General features: G+C 37.5%; 4 protein-coding genes across 8 annotated transcripts; 3 read left to right on the top strand and 1 right to left on the bottom strand.

Moving 5' to 3' along the window:
• The first annotated feature begins 256 nt into the window (after positions 1–256).
• On the top strand, positions 257–2,420 carry LOC127239490 (uncharacterized). Of its 2 annotated transcripts, none has more exons than XM_051257677.1 (8): positions 257–502; positions 587–755; positions 878–1,019; positions 1,653–1,723; positions 1,807–1,884; positions 1,970–2,057; positions 2,151–2,206; positions 2,299–2,420. In XM_051257677.1, the coding sequence occupies exons 1-8, from the start codon at positions 437–439 to the stop codon at positions 2,361–2,363; spliced, it is 735 nt and encodes a 244-aa protein (XP_051113634.1). In that variant the 5' UTR covers positions 257–436; the 3' UTR covers positions 2,364–2,420. The 2 variants fall into 2 exon arrangements, with proteins under 2 accessions (XP_051113634.1, XP_051113642.1); XM_051257685.1 differs by having other exon boundaries at positions 2,303–2,385.
• Positions 2,421–2,768: 348 nt separating this feature from the next.
• Positions 2,769–9,264, top strand: LOC127239440 (uncharacterized). 2 transcript variants are annotated; one of them, XM_051257603.1, is made up of 12 exons: positions 2,769–3,205; positions 3,328–3,396; positions 3,787–3,879; positions 4,022–4,146; positions 4,677–4,872; positions 5,259–5,434; positions 6,059–6,188; positions 6,624–6,784; positions 7,270–7,349; positions 7,499–7,565; positions 8,084–8,301; positions 9,111–9,264. In XM_051257603.1, exons 1-11 carry the CDS (start codon positions 2,876–2,878, stop codon positions 8,289–8,291), a joined length of 1,635 nt encoding a protein of 544 aa, XP_051113560.1. In that variant the 5' UTR covers positions 2,769–2,875; the 3' UTR covers positions 8,292–8,301; positions 9,111–9,264. The 2 variants fall into 2 exon arrangements, with proteins under 2 accessions (XP_051113560.1, XP_051113551.1); XM_051257594.1 differs by having other exon boundaries at positions 9,099–9,264.
• Positions 9,265–10,447: 1,183 nt separating this feature from the next.
• Positions 10,448–13,942, top strand: LOC127239423 (probable inactive receptor kinase At1g48480). 2 transcript variants are annotated; one of them, XR_007836126.1, is made up of 3 exons: positions 10,448–12,148; positions 12,968–13,673; positions 13,748–13,942. XR_007836126.1 is itself a non-coding variant. In XM_051257566.1 (2 exons), exons 1-2 carry the CDS (start codon positions 10,696–10,698, stop codon positions 13,573–13,575), a joined length of 2,061 nt encoding a protein of 686 aa, XP_051113523.1. In that variant the 5' UTR covers positions 10,448–10,695; the 3' UTR covers positions 13,576–13,942. The 2 variants fall into 2 exon arrangements, 1 of the variants encoding a protein (XP_051113523.1); XM_051257566.1 differs by having other exon boundaries at positions 12,968–13,942.
• Positions 13,943–16,191: 2,249 nt separating this feature from the next.
• On the bottom strand, positions 16,192–24,955 carry LOC127239413 (probable serine/threonine protein kinase IREH1). Of its 2 annotated transcripts, none has more exons than XM_051257555.1 (17): positions 24,044–24,955; positions 23,278–23,333; positions 22,979–23,161; positions 21,527–22,885; positions 20,684–20,856; positions 20,038–20,284; positions 19,694–19,786; positions 19,471–19,611; positions 19,290–19,382; positions 18,801–19,005; positions 18,422–18,507; positions 17,833–17,921; positions 17,257–17,308; positions 17,125–17,181; positions 16,872–17,045; positions 16,689–16,766; positions 16,192–16,548 (listed from the first exon to the last, which is right to left on the bottom strand). In XM_051257555.1, exons 1-17 carry the CDS (start codon positions 24,729–24,731, stop codon positions 16,465–16,467), a joined length of 3,858 nt encoding a protein of 1,285 aa, XP_051113512.1. In that variant the 5' UTR covers positions 24,732–24,955; the 3' UTR covers positions 16,192–16,464. The 2 variants fall into 2 exon arrangements, with proteins under 2 accessions (XP_051113512.1, XP_051113500.1); XM_051257543.1 differs by having other exon boundaries at positions 21,527–22,888; positions 24,044–24,954.
• Positions 24,956–25,987: the final 1,032 nt, after the last annotated feature.

The following is a 25,987-nucleotide window of genomic DNA, read 5'->3' as shown; positions in this document are numbered from 1 at the left end:
ATATAAATATATATTGATACGATATTTTGAATGTAAAATTTATTTTTAGCAATAAAATAAATAAAAATTGAATGTTTGATTTGATATTTTTAGAAAGAAAAGAAAATTAGAATAATAAAATTGGTAAAATCTTAAGATTAAACATAGCCTAAATTGTATATCAATATTTCAAAGTTTTAGTATTTTTTTTCACTATATACAACGGATATATATATATATATATTTTATTTTATTTTTTTTCTTTTTCAGATCTCTAGGTGTTCTTGCAACAAAGAGAGAGTTTGTTTGACAGCAATTTTATTAGGATTAAGGAAGCAACAACATATTGAATAAATATCTAGGAAGGGCATTAATGTAATTTCGGGGTACTGCGTTCAAATTCAAAATAGCCGTTGGAGAGCATTCTCTGTCCATTCTGCATCTTTTTTCTAAAACAATGGCGATGGTGAGCGCAAGAACTGACTATGAAGAGCTGAGAAAAGCGCATATAGGCGAGAATCAGGTTATTCTGAATCGCATATGTTCTGTTCTATTTTGTTGGTTTCGGATGGGAAATGTTTAGCTAATGTCTTGATTCGCCGAACAGGCTCGATTGGCTGCTCTAGGGCTTCAAAATACCACAGCAGATCTCCGGTCCTTGACTCCATCGGCTAAATCTGATAGAACTCATGTTAGGAAATACAAAAAAATTGATTATAGCTCGATTCCTTTGCGCCGTTCTGCTCGATTGGGAGGTAAAACGCCTCCGCTGCAAGGTACGGGGCGACGCGTCTGTGTGGAGCCTTATTACTTTGTGAATTTTTGTTTTTATCCCCTTGATTATATTTGGTGACATTATTAGACATTAGGGTTTCTATTTTGGGGCATGTGGTTGCAGAGAAATTGAGCTATTTCGAAGGCAGTGACACCAGGGGAAATAGCAATGCAAAAAGGCGTCTGTCGCTTGACGGACGATGTGCAAGCAAGAGCAGAGGGAGTTTATATGATCCTGTTTATGGTATTTGCTGCCATTTCTGCAGGTATATATGCTGCTATTATTGTTATTTATTTACCGTTTCTGCATTTCTTAGAGAACAATTTTGTTTTCTTCTCTGAGTTGTGCATGTGGTGTTTATTTGAATATACAATCCTGAGTTATTTTGAGATGGTTAGTTTCATTAAGCCATTTGAAGCTGTGGCTTTGGGAATTAACTGAGATTACTTCAGGACCAGTTTTAGGTTTTTAAAATGTTCTTTCAATTCATATAAGACAGGTAATGAAAATCAGAAGGACCATTAAGATAGTACACTACCACATATTTGTGAGGCATTTGCTTATTGTATCCTAGGAGGACAGCTTTTACTACACAAGGAATTCTTGTAATCCTATAGTATAATCGAGGAATTGGAGCTCAGGTCCCTTGATCTGGTTTTCCACTCAAATTGTTTCTTACAAGTTACAACAGATTCACCTGTGGAATGCTGCTATTGAAAAATGCAGTTTCTGTTAATTCTCATTACTAGAAAACTTTAGCCATCATCAAGATTTAAGAAGTACAAAAAATGGCTGGAAACTATGAAGCTTATTAGGGATTACATGGGAATATTTTTATTATATGCTAGTCTTGAAGAATTATCTTTTCACTAAATCTGTTGTTACATGAGAAATGCAGGCAAAAGAAACTGTGTGGGGAAGAAGATTGTAAACGCTGTGGTGAACTGGACATGACTCAACCATGTGCAGGTGGGTCTCCGTCCGTGTTAACATGGCCTAGACGAATGGCTTCTAACAATGTTATTTATGTATTCAAATTGCCCTTTTTGCAGGCAAAACAGAGTGCTCAGTTTGCCATTCCAGCAATGGGGTTCTCTGTCGAGCTTGCCTAAAGGTTCGATATGGTGAAGGTAATTCAAAACTTGTAAACTATTAGTGAAGATCAAAATCAATTAGGAAACAAATATAACTTAATTCCTTGTTTTTGTTCTTCAGAAATGGAGGAGGTGAGAACAAATAAAGATTGGATGTGTCCTCACTGTGTGGAAGACAAAGGACTCGACCCTTTCTGGATATGCAACAGGTATATATACATAACACAACACACATTGGATCATAAGTTTTGTGCAACAATGAGATAATTCTTTTGCTTTCTGATGTGGCTCTAATCCAACAGTTCATTATGTCTGAAGAAACGAAAGATGGTTCCAACTGGGATTGCAATATTCAAGGGTAGGTTTGTGTACTGATTTAATTGAAATAATGAAATTGTATAGTAAGTATTTTTTCTACTATCTTTGATTGACTGTCTGAATGACATATAGCTAGAGAGATGGGTTACAAATCTGTGGCACATCTACTGAAGGACGAGCTTCGACGTCGAAACTAGAAAGTTATGAAGAGAAGTGAGGGGTTAAGAAAGAACCTTCTTTTAGTTCTACTCAGAATTCTGTTCACGGCTGTATTCCTCGTATTTGTGTGAATGATCTGCTTTGGAGATATATCCAGGTTGTTTTGTAGATTTAAAAGGAAGAATTTGTTGTAAATCTTTTGCCTAACCGGAGGTTTATCTTGTCATTGTTCTAGAAATAGGTGTTTTTTTTTTGAAAAAAATGAATAAATAATAAAAATTTGCAAAAATTTTACAAACCAACATTAGTTGATGGATATTTTATGAACGACCGAGAGGGTGTATATTAGTAGTATATTTTTTTATTTTTAATAAATATGTGAGCTTTAAAAATAATGATAGGGATCATATTATATTATTATATGATATTAATTGTTTCTGTTTGGTATGCATCCCTCCCGCTGCCGTGTTTCTAGCTTCTACTGAAATAGGTCAAGACGTACGACTAAAACCCTGCTTGCACTGACCAAACTTCTTTCTCAACAAGAGCAATGCAGGTGTCCCAAAACCCCTCCTGCTGTCGCTCTATCTATTCAAATTCCATAAACCCTAGCTTCTTCTTCACCAATTCACGTTGTTTCTACCATTCCTCGTACAAGAATTTGGGTTTTCCTGCTGCGCCCTTTCCTAACTTAAGAGCCGTATTTAAATTTCCGAATTCGAATAAGTTCGGAAGTACCAGGTACCGTGGTTTGGCTCCCTTCATTGCCGCCGCTGCAGCCAGAAGGGATTCTGGCTCTGATTACTATTCTGTTCTCAATGTCGATCGAAATGCCAGTCTGCAAGAAATTAAAGCCGCTTATCGCTCTCTTGCTAGGAAGGTATGCGGCATCATCTATGTTTGCTAAATTTGGTTGAGTATTTCCATTTATGTTTTTCTTCGATACTTTGTGCACCTGAATCACTAGCTACAGATAACCGAATGTCCTTTGCGTGGTTGCAGTATCATCCTGATATGAACAAGCAGCCTGGTGCTGAGGAGAAGTTTAAGGAAATAAGTGCTGCATACGAGGTACCCTTATATTTTTCGTCTAATGATTTTATTACTATAAAGATTTGCTCTCCAGATTTTTTATGCCTTTGCGGAGTATGATGTATTATTTATGCATGGACTGGTTATTTGTTCTCCTCCATTTCGTGCGGACATTCTCACTCCTGCATTTGCTGTGGAATCACTAATGTCTATTTAACTTGCAACATGTCTGACTTTAGAGCAGTGCTCTTTGTGCCATTATTTATTTGGTGTAGTGATTATTGACTAACAAATCCATCCTCTCCAGTTTACTGAAGTCACCAATGCTTTAGCCTGTGTTGGTCTTTTTTTTTTTTTTCCAGATTTCATGAGTGTGCAGCGTGTGCTGGTTCAGTCATTTGGTTTTGTAGTAACAAAACGCCCTTATAGGTTTTGTCAGATGCTGAGAAGAAGTCTGTATATGATCGCTTTGGCAAAGAAGGTCTAAATGGGGAATTTGACGCCACAACAGCTGGACCAGGGGTAAGACTGTGCTCTGCTCCTTTCCACTAACATGTTTATATTGAATATACATTCTTCCCCCTGCTTAGTTGCTACATTATCATATGTTTAGCCTGTGGTTTGATTCTCGAACAAACTATTTATTGTATGCTTCATGTTTTAGGTGGATCCTTTTGAAGTTTTTGCTCAATATTTTGGTGAATCCAATGACTTCTTTGGAAGAAGTGGTGAACAAGGAGGCTTCAGTTTTAATTTTAGAGAGAAAAACAGCCAGAATCTTGACATTCGGTAATGTATAGTGGTATTTCTTCTTATCTGCTTATGTACATTATTGATGGGCATAGCATAAGACAAGCAGTTCTCAGCATTTAAAATGGATAGTTTGGTGAATTAATGTGCTACTGAGTGTCATTTATCCAGACATTGATAATTGTCTGCTCAACCTTTTCTGCCATTCTTAAATCTTAATCTTCAAAAAGGTAACCAATATAGGACTTGAATTTTCTATGCTGCCATTAGTTTCACGATAGAGCTCGTTTCATAATTCTTCAAGATAGCTTCCCATAGTTGTTAAGGGACTGGATCATGTATTTATACTTTTTGGGGGGCCATAAATTTTTATAGCTACTTGCCATATTAGGAGTTGATGGATATTCCTTTATAATCCAACTGTTGTTTCATATATTTTTGGTAAACTATACTGCTATAGTAGTGTTATTCTTGTCCCAGACTTTACTATATATATATATTGACTTATTTTAACATTGTGAAGAGAATATTGCTCAGATTCTAATGATGTATGGGATTTTACCATGTAGATATGATTTACATTTGAACTTTGAAGATTCTATTTTTGGAGGGAAACATGATATTGAGGTACCATGTTTAGAGACATGTGATAGCTGTAGTGGAACTGGTGCCAAGTCCAGCAGCTGTGTGAAAGAGTGCGTTGAATGTGGAGGCAGCGGGCAGGAGATGAAGACACAGAAAACACCTTTTGGAGTTATGACCCAGGTACTATGATGCAGTAATTACATGATAGTGAATGCATGACAATAGATACTTAACTCACCAATTGTGATCTTCTATCAGTGGACCAAAATGAGATTAATATGCTTCAGTGATTATGATATGTTCCCAGGATTTCCCATTGGAATCCTTATTGAAATCCTTCATGTTGCAAGTAAGAAATTTGAACTGTAGTGAAACCATTGTCACTTGTCTTAGTTATATTACTTGCTTCTCTATCCTTTTAGGTGTATATTTAGATATTTGCACTATATTTTTTAATATGGTTGATGAATATGTAGCACTGCTGGATACTCTATGGACCTAGATCCTCATTTTGATTCTAGATCTTTCTTTGACATCATGTGTAGATGATTGTCTGTGTAATCTAGGTGACAACCTGCTCAAAGTGTCGAGGTGATGGGAAGATAATTACAGATAAGTGCCGCAGATGCAATGGCCGGGGTCAAATTCATGCAATGCGAAGTATTGAGGTGGTTATTCCACCTGGTATTGATGATGGAGCTACAATGCAGGTTCGGGGAGAGGGAAATGTTGACAAAGTTAGGTCTGTTTTCAATTGTTATTGTAACTTTCTAAATGAAGTTATAGGCATCTTGTGGTTCTTGAAGTGAATACTAGTTATTTTATATATAAAATTGTCATGTTGAACTACCTACCGTTCTCCCTTCTCTTGAATTCCTGTAGATGATTGGATAGAGATTTTGACGTCACTGGGCAATGGGTTGAGTGATTGTAAGAGTGATATGGATTAATACTGACTAATTTATTTCTTGCTTTTATTATTGTATCCAAGGCTTCATGCACTTAACTTGGAAACAGCATCAATAGTATTCATGCCCCTAGAAATATCTTTGAATGTGACATTGACTTTGATTAGTATGGGACAGTTTTGGTCTCTGTTTTCTTTTCTACAAACTATAACTCCATCAGCCTCTCCTTCTCATTTTCTTTTTAAGTTAGGTTTTTGATTTATATAGTGTTTCTGCATATACTGTTACTTCCTTCGAATGCCTCAGGGAATGGGCTCATAATCTACTTTCAATACTTATTGTAGGATAATTCTACATTAAACATCGCTTGTCAGAAAATATATATCTTCTTGTATGTTGCATGGTATAAAACCTCTATAAGGTTTTGATGTTTGGCTTGCTTTGCTTTCAATGCATAGGGCTATATCTGGTAACCTATATCTGATCGTTCATGTCAAGGAGAAACAAGGAATTCAGAGAGATGGAGTGCATCTATACTCCAAAGTAGTTGTCGACTATACAGAAGCCATTTTGGGAACTGCTAAGAAGGTGGAAACCTTGCTAAACCTTGTATATTTTGATTTTGATTTTGATTTAGTCTAGATCAGTTCAAGTAAGAAAATGAGAAAATAACTTATCAAAATTATTCTGAGTTCTTGAAGGTCTTCAACGTCATGAGAACTTTGATTGCATTTTTTGCATCCAGTCATTGCTAATGCATGTGTATATCGCCAACTTCTCTTCAATGAAACAAATAGGAAGTCTTACATACATTATTTTAGGTTCAGTTCCCATCTGTAAATTGTCTTACCTGACACATTTATTGCATTAAAGCAATGCGTTGTTTCTTCTGATCTCCATGGAATGATTCGATGCCTGTGATATGTTGTTTTCAGCCAAGCTAAGTTAAGTTGCACTGTAAGTGGTTTGGGAATTGTTCTCGTTGGCCTAAATTTAATGGTATGTTCTTCGTGCTAAACCCAGGTGAATACTGTTGAGGGTGTAAAAGATATTCAGATTCCCCCTGGAACACAACCAGGTCAGAAATTAAAGTTACCACGCATGGGTGTGCCAAAACTAAATAAACCTTCTGCACGAGGCGACCATTATTTCACCGTGGACGTTGTCATCCCCAAACATATTAGGTGCGTCCAGGCCCACCGGTTTACAATTTGGATACTTGCCTGCTGTGCTTTATTATTACATTGAATGCAGAGAAGTTTTGGTATACCTCTTCAACAGTGTGAACAAACTTGTGTGGATTCCCTTTGAGATTATTTCAATCAGAGTCGTTAAATTCTTTTACCATTTTCCTTACCAGAACCTCTTCCATTCTTTAGAAAATGTTGTTTCCCTTATAACTGAACTACGGATTAAATTAATAGTACTTTTTAAATGCATGTTCTGTTATTGGCCGTCTTTTGTTATTGAAAGTTAAATGTGAAGCAAAATTATGGTGTTCTGTGTGATCATCCCACTAGTAGAAATCCTATATAGCAATCTTGTTGCTCAAGCTGTGTCACAAAATTAGCATAAATTCTGCAAACACTTGTCTTTTATGAACCTTGTAGTAACTACTGTCAGAATCTTCTATTAATTATTAACTCGAGTTATACCACCACTATGCCAGCGATGCAGAACATGAACTGGTTTCAAAGTTGGCTTCTCTTAGGAAAGTTGAAGGGTATACATTCCCAGACAATGATGGAGGTTTTCTTTTTCTTTTTCTTTTTTCTTTTTCCTTTTTATTCTTTGTTTTAACTCACTATCCAGCTTTGAGTAAAATTATCTTTTACCTGTAATCCACCTTTTTGCCACATCTTGTTTATATTCCATGACATGTGATTTATGTAATGTAGATCAAACTTCCAGCCGTACAGGCGGCACTGCTTCGCGTTGGTGGAAGTCAGTCAAGGGTTTATTAAGGTATGTTATGTATTGTTTGTTGTGTTAGTGTTATTTTTAATTGCAGCTTAGCTTTATAATAATTTTTATTATTTAATGTGAAGTCACTTGGGATGCTGGCAGTGTTCATGTGTTTTACATTCTTTTTAACTTCTTGCAAAGTCTTGAAACCTGTGCTTGATATGAAGAAAATCCTCATTTCTGGAAATTATTATATTCCCTCCGTCTACAAACTAATGTCCTACTTTCTAATTTTTATACATAGAATTTACCTTTTTACCCTTACTTTATTTATCCTTTTTATATCTATACACCAAATAAAAGGCTATTTTGTCAATTTACAATAAAAAACTAATTACTTAAAAAAGCGTGTAAATATCACTTGGGACATTAGAAAATGGACGGAGGGAATAATATATATGCACTAAATAATAGAAAGTATCTTCATAACTGGACTGCTTTGATATGATTTATCTTTGATTGGATTAATCCTCCGGTGACTACTTTTTACTATTCATAATACACGTTCCAATTCGTAGGGGAAGGCGAAGTAGAGAAAAATTTGCATCAATCTGTATTGATTCCTTGGTGCCATGGACATACAGCAAACCCCCATCAAATCTGCCTTCTGTCATCACTATTTCTGCCGTCTTCATTTTGGCAGCTATCACTCTCTTAAGAAACAGATTTGGATGGTCTAAACCCCACCAACAAAGGAAACAAATTACACATGCACCTCTTCCATGAAAAAAAGAAGGTAAAATAGCTTCACAAACAACACTAGAATATATATTCACTTGGCTTATGGATTTTTTTCACATAATTGGTTTATGGATTTTTTCACTGTATTTCCATACATATTAATTGTTCAGCATCCTCCATAAGTGGATGTTTACTTTTCTGTATACCGGGTCCTGTCTGGGCTTTTCTTTATAAATAAAAAACTGTTGCAACTCAACTTATGCTATTAGCCTGGATCTGGTGGCTACATGTTGGCCTTGGGTCTGGTAGTTTCTTGAATATTAGCTAATGGGAATAGCAAACAGATAAATTCTGATGAAACCGAATTAGTTGGTGCTACTTTAAGATTTATTGTGTTCTATTCCTGATTTCTTGCAAGTAAAAAACCAATTCGGTGCCAACTTTTCGAAGCGTGTTAACTTCTTCCATACTTGCAGTCCATATTTGTTGGCTTTAATCAATCTAGGCTCTTGACCTGGCATGATATTCCACTGGAAGGGAAAATGACAGCTTACTCAATTAACTATCACAAGCTACCGTTTGTAATTTTGTGTAGCATTTGGCAATGAAGTTAGGACAAATTGGCAACAACCCTGGTATAAATTTTGTCCCAAAACATTGGTCTTGGGGGAACATTATAGATTTAGTGGGTATCAATTCCTCTGCCCTACCTTGATTTTATGCTTTAATATTTGAAGCTTTTGTGTATGCTTTTCTTGCCATGCAATCACGAGTTTGTCTTAGTGTGTGTGATGTGCCAACACTTGTAAAGATTATCTTATATATATGTATATGTATATATTGTATACCAAGATTTTTTTGTAGGGTTTCATCATATGGGGACTCAATGTATGGCTATCAACAGCAGTGTGTTTTTTAAAGGTATGCAATGAATCGTATTTTCCAATTATTTTTTTACTTACCAACTGTTGTTTTTATCATTTAGTATGATAATAAAGCTGCTCAACTTCTCACCTAACTATTACTTCTCTCATTGCTGACATGAACGAAAAACCCACATGATTATTTAATGAAATGATAATCAACCTTTTTTTAAAATAATGAAATAGTGTCTTCTTGCTGCCAAATTATTATGATAATTGGGCATTCATCTACTTTTGTATATTGCTCTTAATTATTAAGTACTATTGAGAAAATTATTGATATTACTGTTCACTTTTTGGGCTAAATAGTTCAGATTTTCCATTGATTAATTATTTAATACCACCAGCCAACGGCAGATGGATCATCGTTAATAATAATAAAAGCGAATATTACATATACATATATGTATACATTAATTTCTGGCAATTTGAAATTTGAGCATGTATATGCATTAACTCTGGTCATAAATTCAGATATAAATTCGTCCAACATTATCGATTCCAATCTGCGTCAATTTCCATTGACTATAAGTATATAACCAGCACACCATTTAATTAATGAACAACTTTCGAAAAATCATAAAATATAATCAATAATGATATAATATTTCTAATTATTAACCTGCAATTATTTGGATGAATGATTCAGTCAAGTTTTATGGTGAATAATTGATTACAAATCCCACATTCAAAGGTCTCTTGACGGTTGACCCACCCCACCCCCACCCCCACCCCCACAACAATTTAGTAGCCAGTGTACAAAAAGAAACACACTCACATTGTCCCTGTGTTCATATTTTCCAAAGCCCACCTCCTAAAAGTGTAATTTGACCGCCATTAACATTAAATTATTTCTCCATTTTTTACTTCAATAACATATAATATGGTTGATGATCACACCCTATCAGGATTGAAGACGAGGGCTTTCCTATTTTCTTATTCCAAATGATAATAACTGCATTTAATTTATTAATTATTTAAAAAAAGAAAAGGTAAAAGTAAAAGTATAACTCAAAACCAAGCTGATTAACATGTGTATGTAAATATTATTATAATGGATGGGTCCGGTCCACTCTGCTACTGTAGATTTCAAATCTTTTTCCAACGGATTTTGCCATTTTGATATTCTTTCTTTCCGGATTTCTTCCATGTTGCGTAACCTCAGTTACAGCCTGGACCCTCTCAACCAAGTTTGTCTCCTATCCGCACCCGGGATCTCCGGTCCAGATTCATCTTCCTGCCCATTCATATGTGCGAATTTGAGTCTCACCTCCCTCCACCCCGCCCCCTTTACATATATACATACACACACACGTTTATATAGATATATATTTTTTCATCTTTCTCTCTCTCTCTCAGAGACAGTCACCGTCACGTCTGCGCTGCAGCAACCAGTAACCCTCCTCCATTGAAGTGTTAGTTCTGGTTCATCGTCACCATTATTCTTCACCCATAAACCAACCGCCATAACCCATCTACTCAACACACCCAATAATTGCAATTTCCGCACCAAACCCCCAAATGAGATGATAATGATTCTCCGCCCATTAAACCCTCTCCATAATTCCTTGGCCGACGCCCACTTCGCTCGCCGGGGGCTTCCTGCAATGCCGCTCCTTTTGCTTCTCCTCCTCCTCCCCCTCCTCTCGCTCGCCGCCTCCGCAGATCTATCCACCGATAGGGCCGCCCTCTTGGCGTTCCGCTCCGCCGTCGGCGGACGCACATTTTTTTGGAACACCTCCCTTACCACTCCCTGCAACTGGCAAGGCGTTCAGTGTGAGGGCAACCGCGTAACCGCTCTCCGACTCCCCGCCGCTTCTCTGGTGGGTGCTATTCCGACCAACACTATCTCAAGCTTGACCGCCCTCCGTACAATCAGTCTCCGCTTGAACCACCTCTCCGGTCCTCTTCCGGGCGACCTTTCGAAACTTACTCAACTAAAGTATCTTTATCTCAACGGGAATAGGTTCAGCGCCCCGATTCCGGCGTCTCTACTCTCGCTTGAGTCTCTGGTGCGGTTGAATCTCGCATCAAACAATTTTTCCGGTGAAATTCCGTCCGGATTCAACAACTTGACACATTTGCGTACCCTTTTTTTGGAGCATAATCAGTTTAATGGGAGTTTACCGAACATTGACCTTCCTAACCTTGTGCAGTTCAATGTTTCTTTTAATAATCTGAATGGTTCTGTGCCGAAAGGGCTTGAGGGTAAGCCGAGGGATGCATTTTTAGGGACTTCACTCTGTGGAAAGCCTCTTAGTGTTGTTTGCCCCGATGTTGCTGGCGAAGCTCCAGCGCCATCCCCTTCCCCAGAGGAAAATAGGCCATCTCCGGGGGATACTGGGAGTGGAAAATCTGGTAAAAGTGGGAAAAAGAAGCTGTCTGGTGGTGCAATTTCTGGGATTGTGGTTGGATCTTTAGTAGGGTTGATGCTATTGCTATTGCTCTTGTTCTTTTTGTGTCGGAAGAGGCCGGGAAACAAAGCTAGGTCTGCCGATGTAGCGGCTGTGAAGAGTCTGGGAAATGAGACTGGAGAGAAGTCGATTGCTGAAGCCGAGAATGGTGGACCGGGCAGTGGGTTTTCAGTGGCAGCAGCAGCAGCAGCTGCCATGGGTGCAAATGGAGATAAAAAGGCTGAAATTGGAGGCAATCCAGCTAATTCTAAGAAATTGATATTTTTTGGGAATGCTTCGAGGGTGTTTGATTTGGAGGAGCTGTTAAGAGCTTCTGCAGAGGTTTTGGGGAAGGGGACTTTTGGGACTTCGTATAAGGCCGTCCTGGAAGTGGGGACTGTGGTTGCTGTGAAGAGGTTGAAGGATGTGATCAGCCCTGAGAAAGAGTTCAAGGAGAAAATTGAAGGTGTTGGAGCTATGGATCATGAGAATTTGGTTCCTCTTAGGGCTTATTACTATAGCAGGGAGGAGAAGCTTCTCGTCTATGATTATATGCCCATGGGAAGCCTGTCTGCACTCCTACATGGTGAGCCAAGTTTACGAAATTTGAATTTGCTGTTCCTTGTTTGGATTCAATCCTATAATATGTGTTTGTCATGTCTATTCAATGATGGTTGTTTTATCCTTCAAGTGTGATTCGATATTAGTTGTTTTATGCCTTCTTTTAGGTGTTTGCATACTTGATCTTGTGTTTCAGAGGTTAGTTCATTTCAGTGGGTTAAGGGCAATGCAAATATATAGATGGCTTGGGAAATAATTGACTGTAGGTTATAGCATTGTTCCACAACCAGATCATGAACTTCTCTTCATGTGCTATTTGTTTGAAATAGTAAACCATTTTGTCTGAAGATATAGTTGTGCAATTGAGATTGCTGCTCCATGGTCATTCTCATTGTAAACCACTGTCATAATCCGTGCAATTAAGCTTGTCAATTCAATTAGGTAGAGTTGGTGAGATGATTGTATTTTTCTGCAATGTCTTGCTGTCTGAGGCTGGGCCGCCTCCCACTTACGGCGTTTTTTAGTATGCATTATTTTATTTATGCTTGTAGGGTCTAATGCCATACTTTCTATTTATTATTTGATAATCCTTTAGTCTGATATATTTATATAATTTGTGCCAATCTTATAGTTTGTTGTGAATCAAAGTAGTCAGACATATATATTGCAATATCAACTATGTTTTAGATATTCATCATTTGGCATATTTGACCAATGCAAATCTGCTTGACCTTTAGTTGGCTTTGAATGTATACATGTTTTAGTACCGGTTAAACATGCCAAGAGGTAATGTCCTGATTTGATGAGCATTTATTTGTTCTGAATGTCGTTTATTCCACCTCAGGAAACAAAGGAGCTGGTAGGACTCCACTCACTTGGCAAATCAGGTCGGGCATTGCACTGGGTGCTGCCCGAGGCATAGAATACCTGCATTTTCATGGTCCCAATGTTTCCCATGGAAATATTAAGTCATCAAATATCTTGCTTACAAAGTCTTACGATGCTCGCATCTCTGACTTTGGACTAAACCATCTAGTTGGACCTCCATCCTCTCCCGCACGTGTTTCTGGTTATCGGGCACCAGAAGTGACTGAGCCTCGCAGAATTTCTCAGAAGGCTGATGTTTACAGTTTTGGCGTGCTTCTGTTAGAGCTTCTTACAGGGAAACCACCCTCTCACTCCCTCTTAAATGAGGAAGGAGTTGACCTCCCACGATGGGTGCAGTCAATTGTTCGAGAGGAATGGACTTCTGAAGTATTTGATCCTGAACTCCTTAGGGAGCAGAATGTAGAGGAGGAAATGGTTCAGCTCCTGCAACTTGGAATTGACTGCACAGCACAGTATCCGGATCAGCGCCCTTCAATCTCTGAAGTAGCAAGCCGTATCGAAGAGCTGCGCCGTTCTAGCTTGCACGGAGATCAACAGCTGGATCGGGTCACTGAAACGGATTGAGGGAAATTCATAGGCCCTTTTGGGCGTGCAACCATCAAAGCCTGGATGCACAGCACCACCACATCCACATGTGCGTAAAGCTGGATCTTCATAAACAGGTAGGGCATTAATTTTTTAATTTAAGCCATTATATTTGTTTGTCAGAGTTCACAGCTCAGCCTTTTCTTTACAGTACAATTCTCTACCTTGGAGCGCAGATATGAGTTCCATTTATTCTTGTTGGAATATGGTTGCTGTAATTATTACTTCAGCTTTAACTTTTTATTTTCTTCTTTTGCTTTTTTGAATGAGCCCCCTTTTTTCATGTGGAGTGACAACTTTGCTGTGGTTGCTGATTATGTAGTAATGATTTATAAACCTGCACTGATTATCTTGTGGCCTTAAACTAGGGTTGGGGTTACTTGTATATTCTTTATTAGTATTATTATTAATTTTTTGCATGGATGGTGTGGTGTGGATACTGTTTGAGGTGAATTCGTCTTGGGTATGTTGGAATATGGTTGGTGGTAGTCTATTTTGCATGTCTAGATAGATAAATATATTCAAATTAGTAGAGGAAGAATCATTTTATGTCTGCATTATTGGGTAGCATAGCTTGCTGGTCAAATTATGGCAGTAGGTGATGATGGTTGGGGACATGAAATGAAATATTTTATTTTTGTCATTGATAAGGACAATATGATGAGACCTAACAAGAATAAATAGGCCACAATAACAGATTGGGCAAAATGAATTAATTAGACCTTGTTCAGTGAAGAAGACAGGTACCTGCAAATCTTCACAGGTAAAGAGTGCTGGTTGTGGTTGGGCAAGTGTGTGTTTTGATTAATTGTAATTGAATTTGTAATTGGTGGCAGTGGTGGTGGCGGTGGTCCATTGGTTCACAGATGAATCCATCTCATATTGCTTTTATTTTCTGAAGTGTGAGTGGTGGTCCTTGGAGTTTATGTAGATTTTAATAAAGTTTTTATATTTGAGTGATTGTCCCATGTATCCCTCTGTCTGTATGTATTCATGTATTATGATTTTGTCTTTCTTGGTGTGCTCTGTTTTTTTGTTTTTTGTATCAATGGCGTGCATATGTACTGCTCACATAATGCAGAGTTACTCTAACTATTTTTCCGAGTACCAAGCAAATTTATCCATTAGTACTGTTCACATAATCCTCCTATCTGTTGTCACTATTATAATATTTTTTCTGAAAAAACGTGTGCATGATTTATATTTTTACATGGCATGTCCAATTCGCTAAATCGTTTTGGATGCAACGCTTTAATCTGCGTACTGGATTGACTATATATTATTGAATGGCTAGGGCTGCACAATCTGTTAGGATCTTGTTTTAGACAGCCCAAAATATCATGGAACGGATCTCGTTTCAAAGGCCTAACTTTCCTGGGCCTGCGAAAACTGAGTAACGTTATAATGAACCAACACCAGCATTCATCTGGACCTGTATGGACACAGCCGACAGCATTATTGGGCTTGTCTGTAAAGATCTGACAGCATCATGGGCTTGGCCAAACATTTTCCTAGGCATTTATAGACAAGGTCACCAGAGTTTGCGCCTGTCGGCTATCAGCCGACAATGATATGGTATAAGCCGCCATTTCCGCGGGCCCAGCCGCATTTTTATTGGTCCTGTCGGCCCTCAGCCGACATAACATGGGGCCATTTCCTGGGCCCGCCTCCTTTTCATTGGGCCTGTCGGCCGTCAGCCGACAATAACATGGGCCCGAGACCTTTTTCTTCGGCCCGCCTCTTTTTCATTGGGCCTGTAAGTTATACCGCGAGAAGAATATGGGCTGCGCACTTTTCATTGGGCCTGTCGGCGCTCAGTTGACAATAATATGGTCCGCGCCGCCTTTTTATTGGGCCCGTCGGCACCCAGCCGACAATAATGTGGTCCACGCCGTCTTTTCATTGGGCCTCTAGGAATATATGGGCTGCGCCGCCATTTCAATGGGTGTGTCGGAAATAAGCCGACAATAACATGGTCTGCCCCCCAATACTCTGAAGGGGGCCTGGTTCTAGAAGGTCCAATATCTTGGCCTAGTAGTCGTTTTTCGGCCCAATTCGTCAAGACCTGGTTTTGGGGACCATTCTTTGGGCCTGTTGTGGGAGGCCCAATTGTGTTAAGAGGCCTTTTTAGAGGGCCCAAAACAATATGGGCCTAATTCTCATTTTATCGGCCCATACGTTGGTGTCTTCTGGAAGCCCCATTAGATTGGGCCTGCGTTTGGTAGGACAATATATTTGGGCCTGCATTTAATGTGGTCCAATTTATGATCCTCGTCTCTAAGGCCCAATCTTTTAAAATGGGGTTTTTCGCCCAATAGTACTGGCATTGTTTTATCGGCCCAACATTTCGTGTATACGTGCCAGATTCTGATTAGCCCAATCTGTATGAGGCTCTCGCTATGGATTAACCAGTTTTTATGGGTCAGCTTTCTAGGAGGTCAGATATGTCTAAGGCTGATTTGCTCTCACGCATCATGTTTTTTTCTTCAAAATCGCTTTTATTTTTATTTTTTAAAAATACTACAACTAAGCTTATTTTTTCATTTTAAAATAATATATTTAACACCTATTTACATTTAAAAATTCATATCCAAATTTTAGTTTTTTTTTTTTTTTTAATCAATTTTAAATTGAAAACAATTCAAAGCACAACCTTATCTTGGGTAGTCCGGTTTATCTAATATAATTTTGCCATAAGATTATTTGTTTGAAAAACTCATCCTTTTGCACCACTATTCTCACATGATAAGAATATTACATGTTAAAAGGGGTGGTCAATGATGCAATGCAAGATACATTTACAAAGGGATACCAATTTCCACCCATATATATATATACACACACATAAACACCTCACAAAAGATAAATTTATGTACCCGAATTCGTCGGCGGATCGTCCTTCCAACCTTTTGTGAGCAAATCATAATTGATCGATGCCAACTGGGAAAGATTCTGTGGCAAAAATCGAACCAAATTAGGAGCCAAGAACACGAAGCAGGTCTCCAACATAGCAGCAAATCATCACATGGCAAAAGTAGAATAGATCAATGGCAGCAAAGAGTACCCATAGGCAGAGGTGGTTCGAGGATTACCTTAAATGAGAAATTGCTGAAGGAGTAATTGATGTCACAGCTTGAATCAAACTCCGTGAGCCCTCCACATTCATCCCCCTACCCAATCCAGATGTTGAGGGGGTAAGGTTTCATTTTGTGGGGGAGATGATGCAATGTAAATCTACTTATGCAACTGGTTAAAAAATGAATTAAAGCACATACCACTTCTTCATGTCTGTTGCTTAGGCAACTACTGCTGCCGCTCATGCTTCCATCTTCACTGGAGTTGTCTAATTCACTAGCAGTGTAGACGTGCTCGTTTGAAGGATTCCAAGTGTAACGGCTGGTGAAGTAGCTGGTATCCATTGCACCCTCAGATGCTGGGACAAAGGCAGCCTGGCACAAGTAGAGTAAGTAGTTAGGCATCACTGGTTTAAGGACGAAAGATTAATTTTAGTCTTAGATACAGTCTAACCTTCTGTCGAGCAAGAGTGTCCCAGTTAATATCTTTAAAAAATGGATGCTGCTTAACCTGCAATGGTATATTTCTTTTTAGTTTCAGTTATGAGAAGTAGAAATAGGATTATAGATGAAGGTAAAATTTTACTTCTGAAGCTCCTCCAGCTCCAAGCCTCTGGTTAGGATCTTCAGTCAGAAATCTGCGAGTGGATATAATATCAAAAATCAAAAAAAGAAGCGATAAAAATTACTGATTTATGTTTGGCAAGCCATTCTATGTTTGTTCGGATTACAAATTATTTAAAAATATCAATAGAAATAAAAACAGATGGAAAATTCATGCACCTATTCCTCTTTAAATGAAATTACAAAGCAATAAAGAACAGTTTTCTAAATAATTAAGCTGTCTATAAGCCAGAGTTGACCACCAAGCATTTAGATATAATGGATTTCAAAGAGGAAGCATTTAGACAAACTGCTTCCTTTCAAAGCTCACTTTTAGAATAGAATAATAACTTTTAGAATAGACTAATTTAAATAATAATAATAATATTTTAAATTCACGACTATCTATATTTAGGAACTAAAAGCAAGATGGTTTGTGATCACAAGCCTAAGCTGGAGAGAAATTCTAAAAACAGACAAACTAATTTTTGACATGTTTTAATCTTTTACATTGTGACATTTTCTATTGTAAAAAATAAATAGATTAGGCTCCTCTTACCTATCAATCAAATCATAAGCTTCAAGGCTCATTTCATCAGGCACCCCTGGCCAAGGAATCTTCTGATTGAGAATGTTCTCAAAGATTTTCTGCAGCAGAAAATGACAGAAATGAGAAACAGAACAGAGGATAGAAATTGGTGAATATTATCAGAAAATTTTCAAGATGCATGTGCGCTACTCTAGACACCACTTATATTTTTGTCCAGAAAGTTATCCATGTCAAGAGTTTGATAACCACAAGTTTCTCAATTGTTTGCCACAATTACTGCATGTTCGTAAGTTGCATCAAACAACATTAAACCCATCATAATTCACCTACTTAAGCAGGAACAGAAATGAGTGGGCCTGTCATTATTTCTCCACAGTGCAAGTTCATGCAGGATAGCAGTCCAGATAGAAGCATCAAAACAAACAAATATATACATACATCTATATACATATAAACAAGGCTATAAGCCTCAAACATTATAATAATCTGTCAATGTTCAGCATTTAATGGAAGGGCACCAGCAATCCAATTCAAATATTAGAATCAACACTAATTAAAAAAAGAAGAAGAAGAAGAAGAGTTCAGTAAGTATAATAACCTGCGGATGTTCAGCATTGAATGGAGGGATACCAACAATCAACTCAAATAGAATAACCCCCACAGACCACCAATCAGCAGTAAAACCTGAGGATAGTGCAGAATGCAGATAAATAATATATAACTATTCACTTCATAAGAAAGTTAAAAGTGAGTATTCTGTATTCATACACTTCTTCCTAAACTCTCACCTCCACTGCCACGGGTTGGCAGTCTTGGTAGGGCTGCTTACCTCTTGGAAGGCTGAGGGAGGATGGATTTGCTTTAGGATAATAAACATCATTATTCAAAGCAACAAAAACGCACTTTAATCTAATAATATAATACAACTTTCTTTAATTCACTCCAATAGTAGAAAAAGTGAAAAAAGATGCACCAACCATGCCCAGTTCCTAGAAGAATCTCAGGTGCCAAGTAGTCAGGTGTGCCAACAGCTGAGCGTTTTTTACGCCTTTCTCGCTGATGCTCTGATGCAGATAATGGCCGTTCATCTTCTTCCATAAGCGATGTTCCACTGACAGCTGGTCCCGACAAGTCATCAGTGCTGTTGATTAGACCCACTTTTGATAACCCAAAGTCTGTTAACTGTACAAATTAATAGTGACAATAAATATTTGCTCTATATAAACGAAACTACAAAAGTATCATGAAATACATCCATTTCTAAATGAAGCACTATGTGCTTCATGTTTCTAAATAGTAGTAATATATAATGAAATGTATCAACAAATCCGTTCCTGTTTGAAAATTCATGGTGACAATGTTACTTCAGAGAAACCACACAATATTGTTAAACAAGCACACACTAAAATGTCAACACACAGCATCTATATCAAATTCAACCAGAACAGAAAAATGAAAGAAACAACCTTGATATGGCCATCATGTGCTATAAGCAAATTATCTGGTTTCAGATCACGATGAACCACACGAAGAGAATGCAAATATTCCAGTGCAAGCACCTAACCAACATGTGCAAATTGTAATCAGCGTTTGGGTTAGAGGGTGACAAGAAACTGATGAGAAAAAGTCCAAAAAAAAATAACCTACAACTTCAGCAATATACACACGAGCAACATCCTCATCCAAGCAGCCTAGATTTCTCAATAGCGAGTAGAGATCTCCACCATTCAAATACTCCATCACAAGATATAAATTTTCGCGACAAGTGAACGAATAGAAGAAACGGACCTACAACACAACATTTTAAGACCTTAAGATGGTAATATTAAAGAAAATGAGAGTAAAACTGATGTCAACGACTCTGGCTCACCACAAAAGGATTGCGGACAGATATCAGTATATCACGTTCCGCCAATATACTTTCAACTGCATTTTTGCGTATCATATCTGCCTTCTTAAGAACCTGGGGAACATGTAAAGTTGAAATACCAAACCATCCTAAAATTCAACTTAGTCCTATCGATTCTAATTTTTCATTTCGTTAATATAATTTTACCTTGCCTTAATCATGCCACTGTTTAAAATGGATATATGAAATTTGGCATTGCTGTTATTTATTCTTGATTCCCAATATCAAATGTGTTGTCAAATTCATTTCAATAAATAAAAATAAGAACTTACTTCCAACCTAAAATTGATAAGAACTTCATATACCTTGATTGCAAATAGATCTCCAGTTGTTCTCTTCTTTGCTAAGAATACCCGACCAAATGCCCCACGACTAATTGGTTTTATGATCTCAAAGTCATCTATAGACGTGCGATCATTGGAAGGATGCACAGGACTATTTCGCAGACTACGTAAAACATCATCTTCCATAGGAGCATCCTCATCAATAATAGTGCTTGTTACATCAACCTTGTCATCATCAACAAGTTCACATAGTTGTAAATACTTCTCCCTGTACAATTTAACAAAATGATGTCATGCCAAAGACAGCATAATATTATTTGAATAGAAAGAGATTTAGGGTTTGTTTATTTGTGTTTTTGTTAGATGTTTTTTGGGTGAAATAATTGTTGAATATAATGTTTTGAATGGAAAATAAGTATTCAATGTAATGTTCTTGGAAGAAATTTGGGAAATTAATGAAAAGCAGAGACAAAAATCATACTCATGTATTTATTACTATTGTGCTTTTTGTTTTTGTTGTTTTTGCCGTGATATAGTAATGATATGCGATGTGTTAAATGAAAATTGGGTATTGGATATGATGGTTTTGGAAGAACATGAGTGTTTAAATATTAAATTCTAGGTAAAAAGAAAATATAATATAAAATAAAATAGACTTTTAAATCACCTGATTAATTTCTCTATGCGTGCTCCAAATGTATCTACAGTCAGTGAGTCAAACTTTCTGCGATCTACAACACCTTTCAAGTCTTCAAGACATGAAAGCAGATACTCTAAAGAACGATCATCATCCAGGGGTGTATGTGCCACACATCGAGCAATATCAGCAAGTTCACTTATCTGCATTGTCAATATTGATAATAATTGTCAAACCATTATTTTTACCCATACTTTGTATATAAGATTCTGCTTAAAAAATAATTAGGCACACTAAAAAATACAACATAAACATTTATCGTCATAATCCGATTACATAAGGAGACTGAGTTTTCAATTGATGTATTACTATGTCACTTATTCCTATGACATTGTATGGCAGCTACAAGAGTAATTGAGTGAGGACTTCATCACAACCAGCACTTCCTCAAGGGGGACAACAGTGTTATTTGTATATTGAAAATATGGATCTATGTGACAATGTATGGATTTGATTCGTTGTAGGAACAACTGATGGCTTGCATAGTAGAAAGTCAAGACAGACCACCAAAGAAAATTAGGAAATTATAACAGTTGAAAGCACCTCAATGGAAGGGAGATAACATCGGAATAAATTTTATGGGACTACCTAGGGACAAAAAGGTAAACTTGATGCTAATGTGTATAACCATACCAAGACAACACACTTGTTACTAGTGTTTTAAGTTTCATAGAAATTTTGAATTTATGTGAATACCTAACAAAATTAAATACGAAATTAAATTTCAGATAATTTGAAGGGAACCCATAGAAAGAAAAAGATGAACAATAAATAAACTTATGAAGGCAATTATGACAACTAGACTCAACATACCTGAGGAAGATCTCCATTTTCAGAAAAAGCACCTTTCCCCGACAAAAGTAAATCAATTGGGCTCGTCCGTGGTGTCAACAATGGAGATCTTGGAGTTCCACTGCCTGCTGATGATGTTGATGTTACTTGATCCGATTTGTGCGCCAATCTAGCTTTAGATGACATGGATGGTAAAGCCTTTAGGTCATCCATGACAATGTTGTGATCACCTTCGGAAAAACAATCTAGCATGTCTTCAGAGTCTCTACGTGACCAATCACTAAATTTCGGAGAAAGCTCTGACTCTTCAGTTACACTTGAATTTGATACTTTAGCACCATCAAGGACCCCACGTTGCAAATCCTTAGCAGAAACGGACTCCATCAATTTCTCAAGAGTTTCAGCAATTCTAACGAGCCGTTCATCCACTCTTAGACCCTTTTGATCACATCTATTAGCGATTGCACATATTTTAGAGTGGCCTTCCACATGCAAAGTTGGAACTTCCTCCTCACATATGCGGCAAATTATTGAACTTTCATCATATATACTTGGTTGATCTCCCCAGTAGCCCCAGGAAACTTTGTGTTGATGCTTAGGCCTCTGGGATGGCCCATTTGAGTCCTTAGCAGGAATGTCAAGAGCCGCAGTAGTTGCTACATCAGTATAACTCCTTCCACTTTGATTATCTAATTTTATTGGAGATTCGATGATAGCTTGGTCATGGCCCTCCTTAGCTGAAGCAGCTTCTTTGGGGCTTTTACCAGAAGGAGAAGGAAATTTCTTCCAAGATGCCATCCGACTCCTACCATCAGGAGAGTCAAGGTATTTAGAGGTTTCAGAAACTGAAGACAGAGAAATTCCAGACACAGATTGGTCCCTCCTCCCCTTGGACTGCTCCTGACTGTAAGACTTCCTTGTAGAAGGAGCTATGAAATTTTTTGAATCACTTGATATTTTTTCATTCACTTCCATGAGTGAAGGATCTTGTTTATTTGGAGGCTGAAATGATTGGCGAAGATGAAATAAATGTTCATCCTCAGCCAATCCACTTTCCTTATGAAACTGCAACAATCTAGTACATCTGGTGAGTATAAAAAGCATTCGCGTATGAAGCTGCTTTAGCATGCCCATAGGAAGCTCTTGGCGTTTGTCATCCAGTTCTTGTACTATGCCATCACACTGCAGCCAAAATTCTCCTGGAGAAGTCATAGCACAGCTCCGAGCCAGGACCAGTAAGTCCTCTATGGTCTCCTGCCATTCTGGATGAGCTTCTGCATTCTTTTCAAGAATGCCAACAATATCTGCTGCAAAGACACGCAAATCTGAATCAACTTCTTCCTTTGCTTTGTCAAATTTTGCCCGGATTGTAGCTAAAACCTCCTGATTCAATTTAAAGAATATCAATACCACCCATAAGCAATAACAGTAAGACCTCTTGTTGATAAATAATCATGTCAATAAAGAAATTACCTCTAAGTTATTTAATCTTCCAGGTTTCCAAAATGGATAAGGACGTACTCCTTTAGAGTTTAATTCATGTGAGAAACTCTTTATATCACCGGGGAATCTCTTCCTGGGTGCACTTGTAAGACGGAGTATAGCTTGAAAGCGCGGAGATTCAGATTCTTTTGGATTGTCACAATCATATGGCGTCTAAGAAAAATATTAAAGATTAAGCTAGATAATAATAGTTTATAGCAAAACTGAAACAAGAACAAATCCTGAAATCAGAATAAAATTTAGTATTAGAAAGCAATTGATCATTATACCTTAGTCTCTGGAGTACATGCATCTGTATTTCTGAGAATTGGTGGGTCAAAAATCCCTGCATTGTTTAGGATAAACCATGATAAATTATTGCCAAGACATATTGAACTAGAAAATGCTTTCAACATTTCTATTTATGCATTAACAAGGACACGAACTGCATGTTTACCACCATTAATATATTAGTACATTGGAGTCATGAACCAGGAAGGTCAAATATATTTTGACTAACAAAATTTAAAGTTATCATTTATGCGAATATATGTGTGATAATACAAAAAATAGAGTCAAGATGAGCTTGATAAATATATATGAAGAATATATAAAAGGAAAATGGAGATAAATCTCTTAGAACCTAAGTCATGGGAGACTAATATTCAGGGATAGATTTAATTAATCCATCTGTCTTCATCATAAACTTAGTTTGGCCACGGTTCTGTTTGTATTTTCACTGCCTATTTTCCCTTAGATGCATGTCTAATTTTGTGAAAGATCGCAGAGATGTGATGGGTCACCAATGTTCTGAGGCCAATGAAGTCGGGGCACTCTGTTCTCATACAACTTAATTATATAAATCACCTTCAACCAAGTATCAAATGAAAGGACTAGTTCTTAAGATTGTTGCTTAGAAGTCCAAAAGAGGAAGTGAAACTTTCATATAAACTATATGCACTGATTATATAACCTAACCATAATTGTACAAAGTAGTCATAATTAATGGCAAAGATGACTAAACACAATGAAGAAAATAATCATAGAGACTCATACCAGTAGCCTCCGATGTTGATGACTCAGCATTTTGGAGCCGAGTCCGAACCTGAAATACATGTGAGTTTTGGTCCCTCAATGCCCCATTATCTGACGACATACCATCAGAATTACTCCTATTTTCAGAACTTTCAGCTACTACTTTGTCCTTCTTCTTCTTACCACTCAATGCCCCAGATTTTCCAGCAATGGCCGATGGCCTAGACAAGGTACTAGCACCCAGTGCAACGCCCTTCTCCCTGCCTGAAAAACTGAAAAAACTCTCCTGCGGCAATGGCCCTGAGCGCGTCTTGATTTTGTTTAATCCCAAAGACGAAGCCACGATCGGCGAGACAGATACCGACGTTTGGCCTCCCGAACCCGAAGGCGCCAACTCTTCAGATGCCTTCAACCTTGAATTAACCGAAGCATCGGTAGAAATTCCAGAGGAAAGTTTGCTTGAATTCAGCGATTCTTTCCCTCTCGAGGAATCTTTCTTCCTAAGAAGCGTCTTAGCCGAACTGCTCCCGGAAGCAGCAGCGGAAGAAGCATCCTTAGAAACGGAGGGCGACAATGATTTGGGTTTTTTCTTATCAAATCCGATCGGCGAATTCGAGTTAGACCCTAGAGATCGAGGGCTATTGTGAGATCCGTCGGGACTAGAACTATCAGACTTCCTTGAGGAAAAGAATCTGCCCTTAAACACCATCCTTTTTCACTTCAAATTCCTCGGTTTCTTCAACGCCCTAAAACGACGAGGATGGGAGTAAATTCTCGGCGGCAGCAATAGCACATGGAAACTAAGAAGTGTAGAACCATGGAATTTCTCCTTAATTTGTTTGATTCGGCAAGAGCGTGCTGTTGAAGCAGGAACGGTACGGAGTATGGACGACACGAGCACGCGGAAACTGAAGTGGGACTGTGAGGGCGGTGACGCCATGCCACGTGATTTTGAGCTCTCTTCACTCCATAACCTTCTAATTAATTAATTCAAAGCTCAAATTATCGTGCATTTAACGTAACGTTAAGTTAATTACAAATTAGATATGAAGGAAATGGGATGGGCCCAACGCCACATTTTTGCCGAAAGCCCCAATTGTAGAATGGGCTTATTACATAACCCAAATCAATAATCCATACGGCCCATTAAATGACATGGATGATGAATATATGTGTGCACATATATATATACAGTTTTATATAAAATAGTATCAACTCATATAAATTGTGGGCCTACTATTCGAGTTTTGAGAAAATCTAAAAGTAATACTATATAACATAGTAAATATTTAACTTGATATTTAATAATAATAATAATAATAATAATATAATAATTCTTTCGGGTAACGGGTTCCCACGATATAAAAAAATATAATAATATAATAATGATTGTTTTATACTACCTCAGTCCAGTCAGAAAATAAACAGATGATTTTGGGTTATTGTATTTAATATTATAAATATGTATAATTTACTCCAAAAATATTTTTGTATCTGTATTACAAAATACTAATAGATGTACTTTGTGAGTATATCGAGGTAGTATAATATTTACTTAAACAAATTATGGTTGAATAGTGTAGGAAAAAAAAAGAAAAAAAGTCTACAAAAAAAATTTTGATTTAAATAATATTTTTATTATAAAAATATTGTATTTTTTCTAAGAGGAATTTGATTTTCAAACTAAAAGCAAATAACCCCACTGTCTAAACATGTAATACTGACAAAACAAGCCCCGAACAAGTGGATTGGGAGGATGTATAAATTAGGGTTGGGGGTGTCATGATAAAAGTAGACCAGAAATCTTTTATATGCATACACTACTACATTCAGAGGCAGAAACATATATGTACGTACGTATGTATTATAATTAAATGGTGTCGTGCACTGATTCCGATGGAGAGAAAGAGAAGTGAGGGGAAGAAAGAAACAAATTAAAGCGTCATCTGGCTCTGCGCCTGCACA

The sequence above is a fragment of the Andrographis paniculata genome, unplaced genomic scaffold, assembly GCF_009805555.1.
Source record: "Andrographis paniculata isolate CXL003 unplaced genomic scaffold, ASM980555v1 Contig18END, whole genome shotgun sequence".
Taxonomy (NCBI): Eukaryota; Viridiplantae; Streptophyta; class Magnoliopsida; order Lamiales; family Acanthaceae; genus Andrographis; species Andrographis paniculata.
Note: the sequence above shows the minus strand (reverse complement) of the source record. Positions and strands in the feature narration are given on the sequence as shown.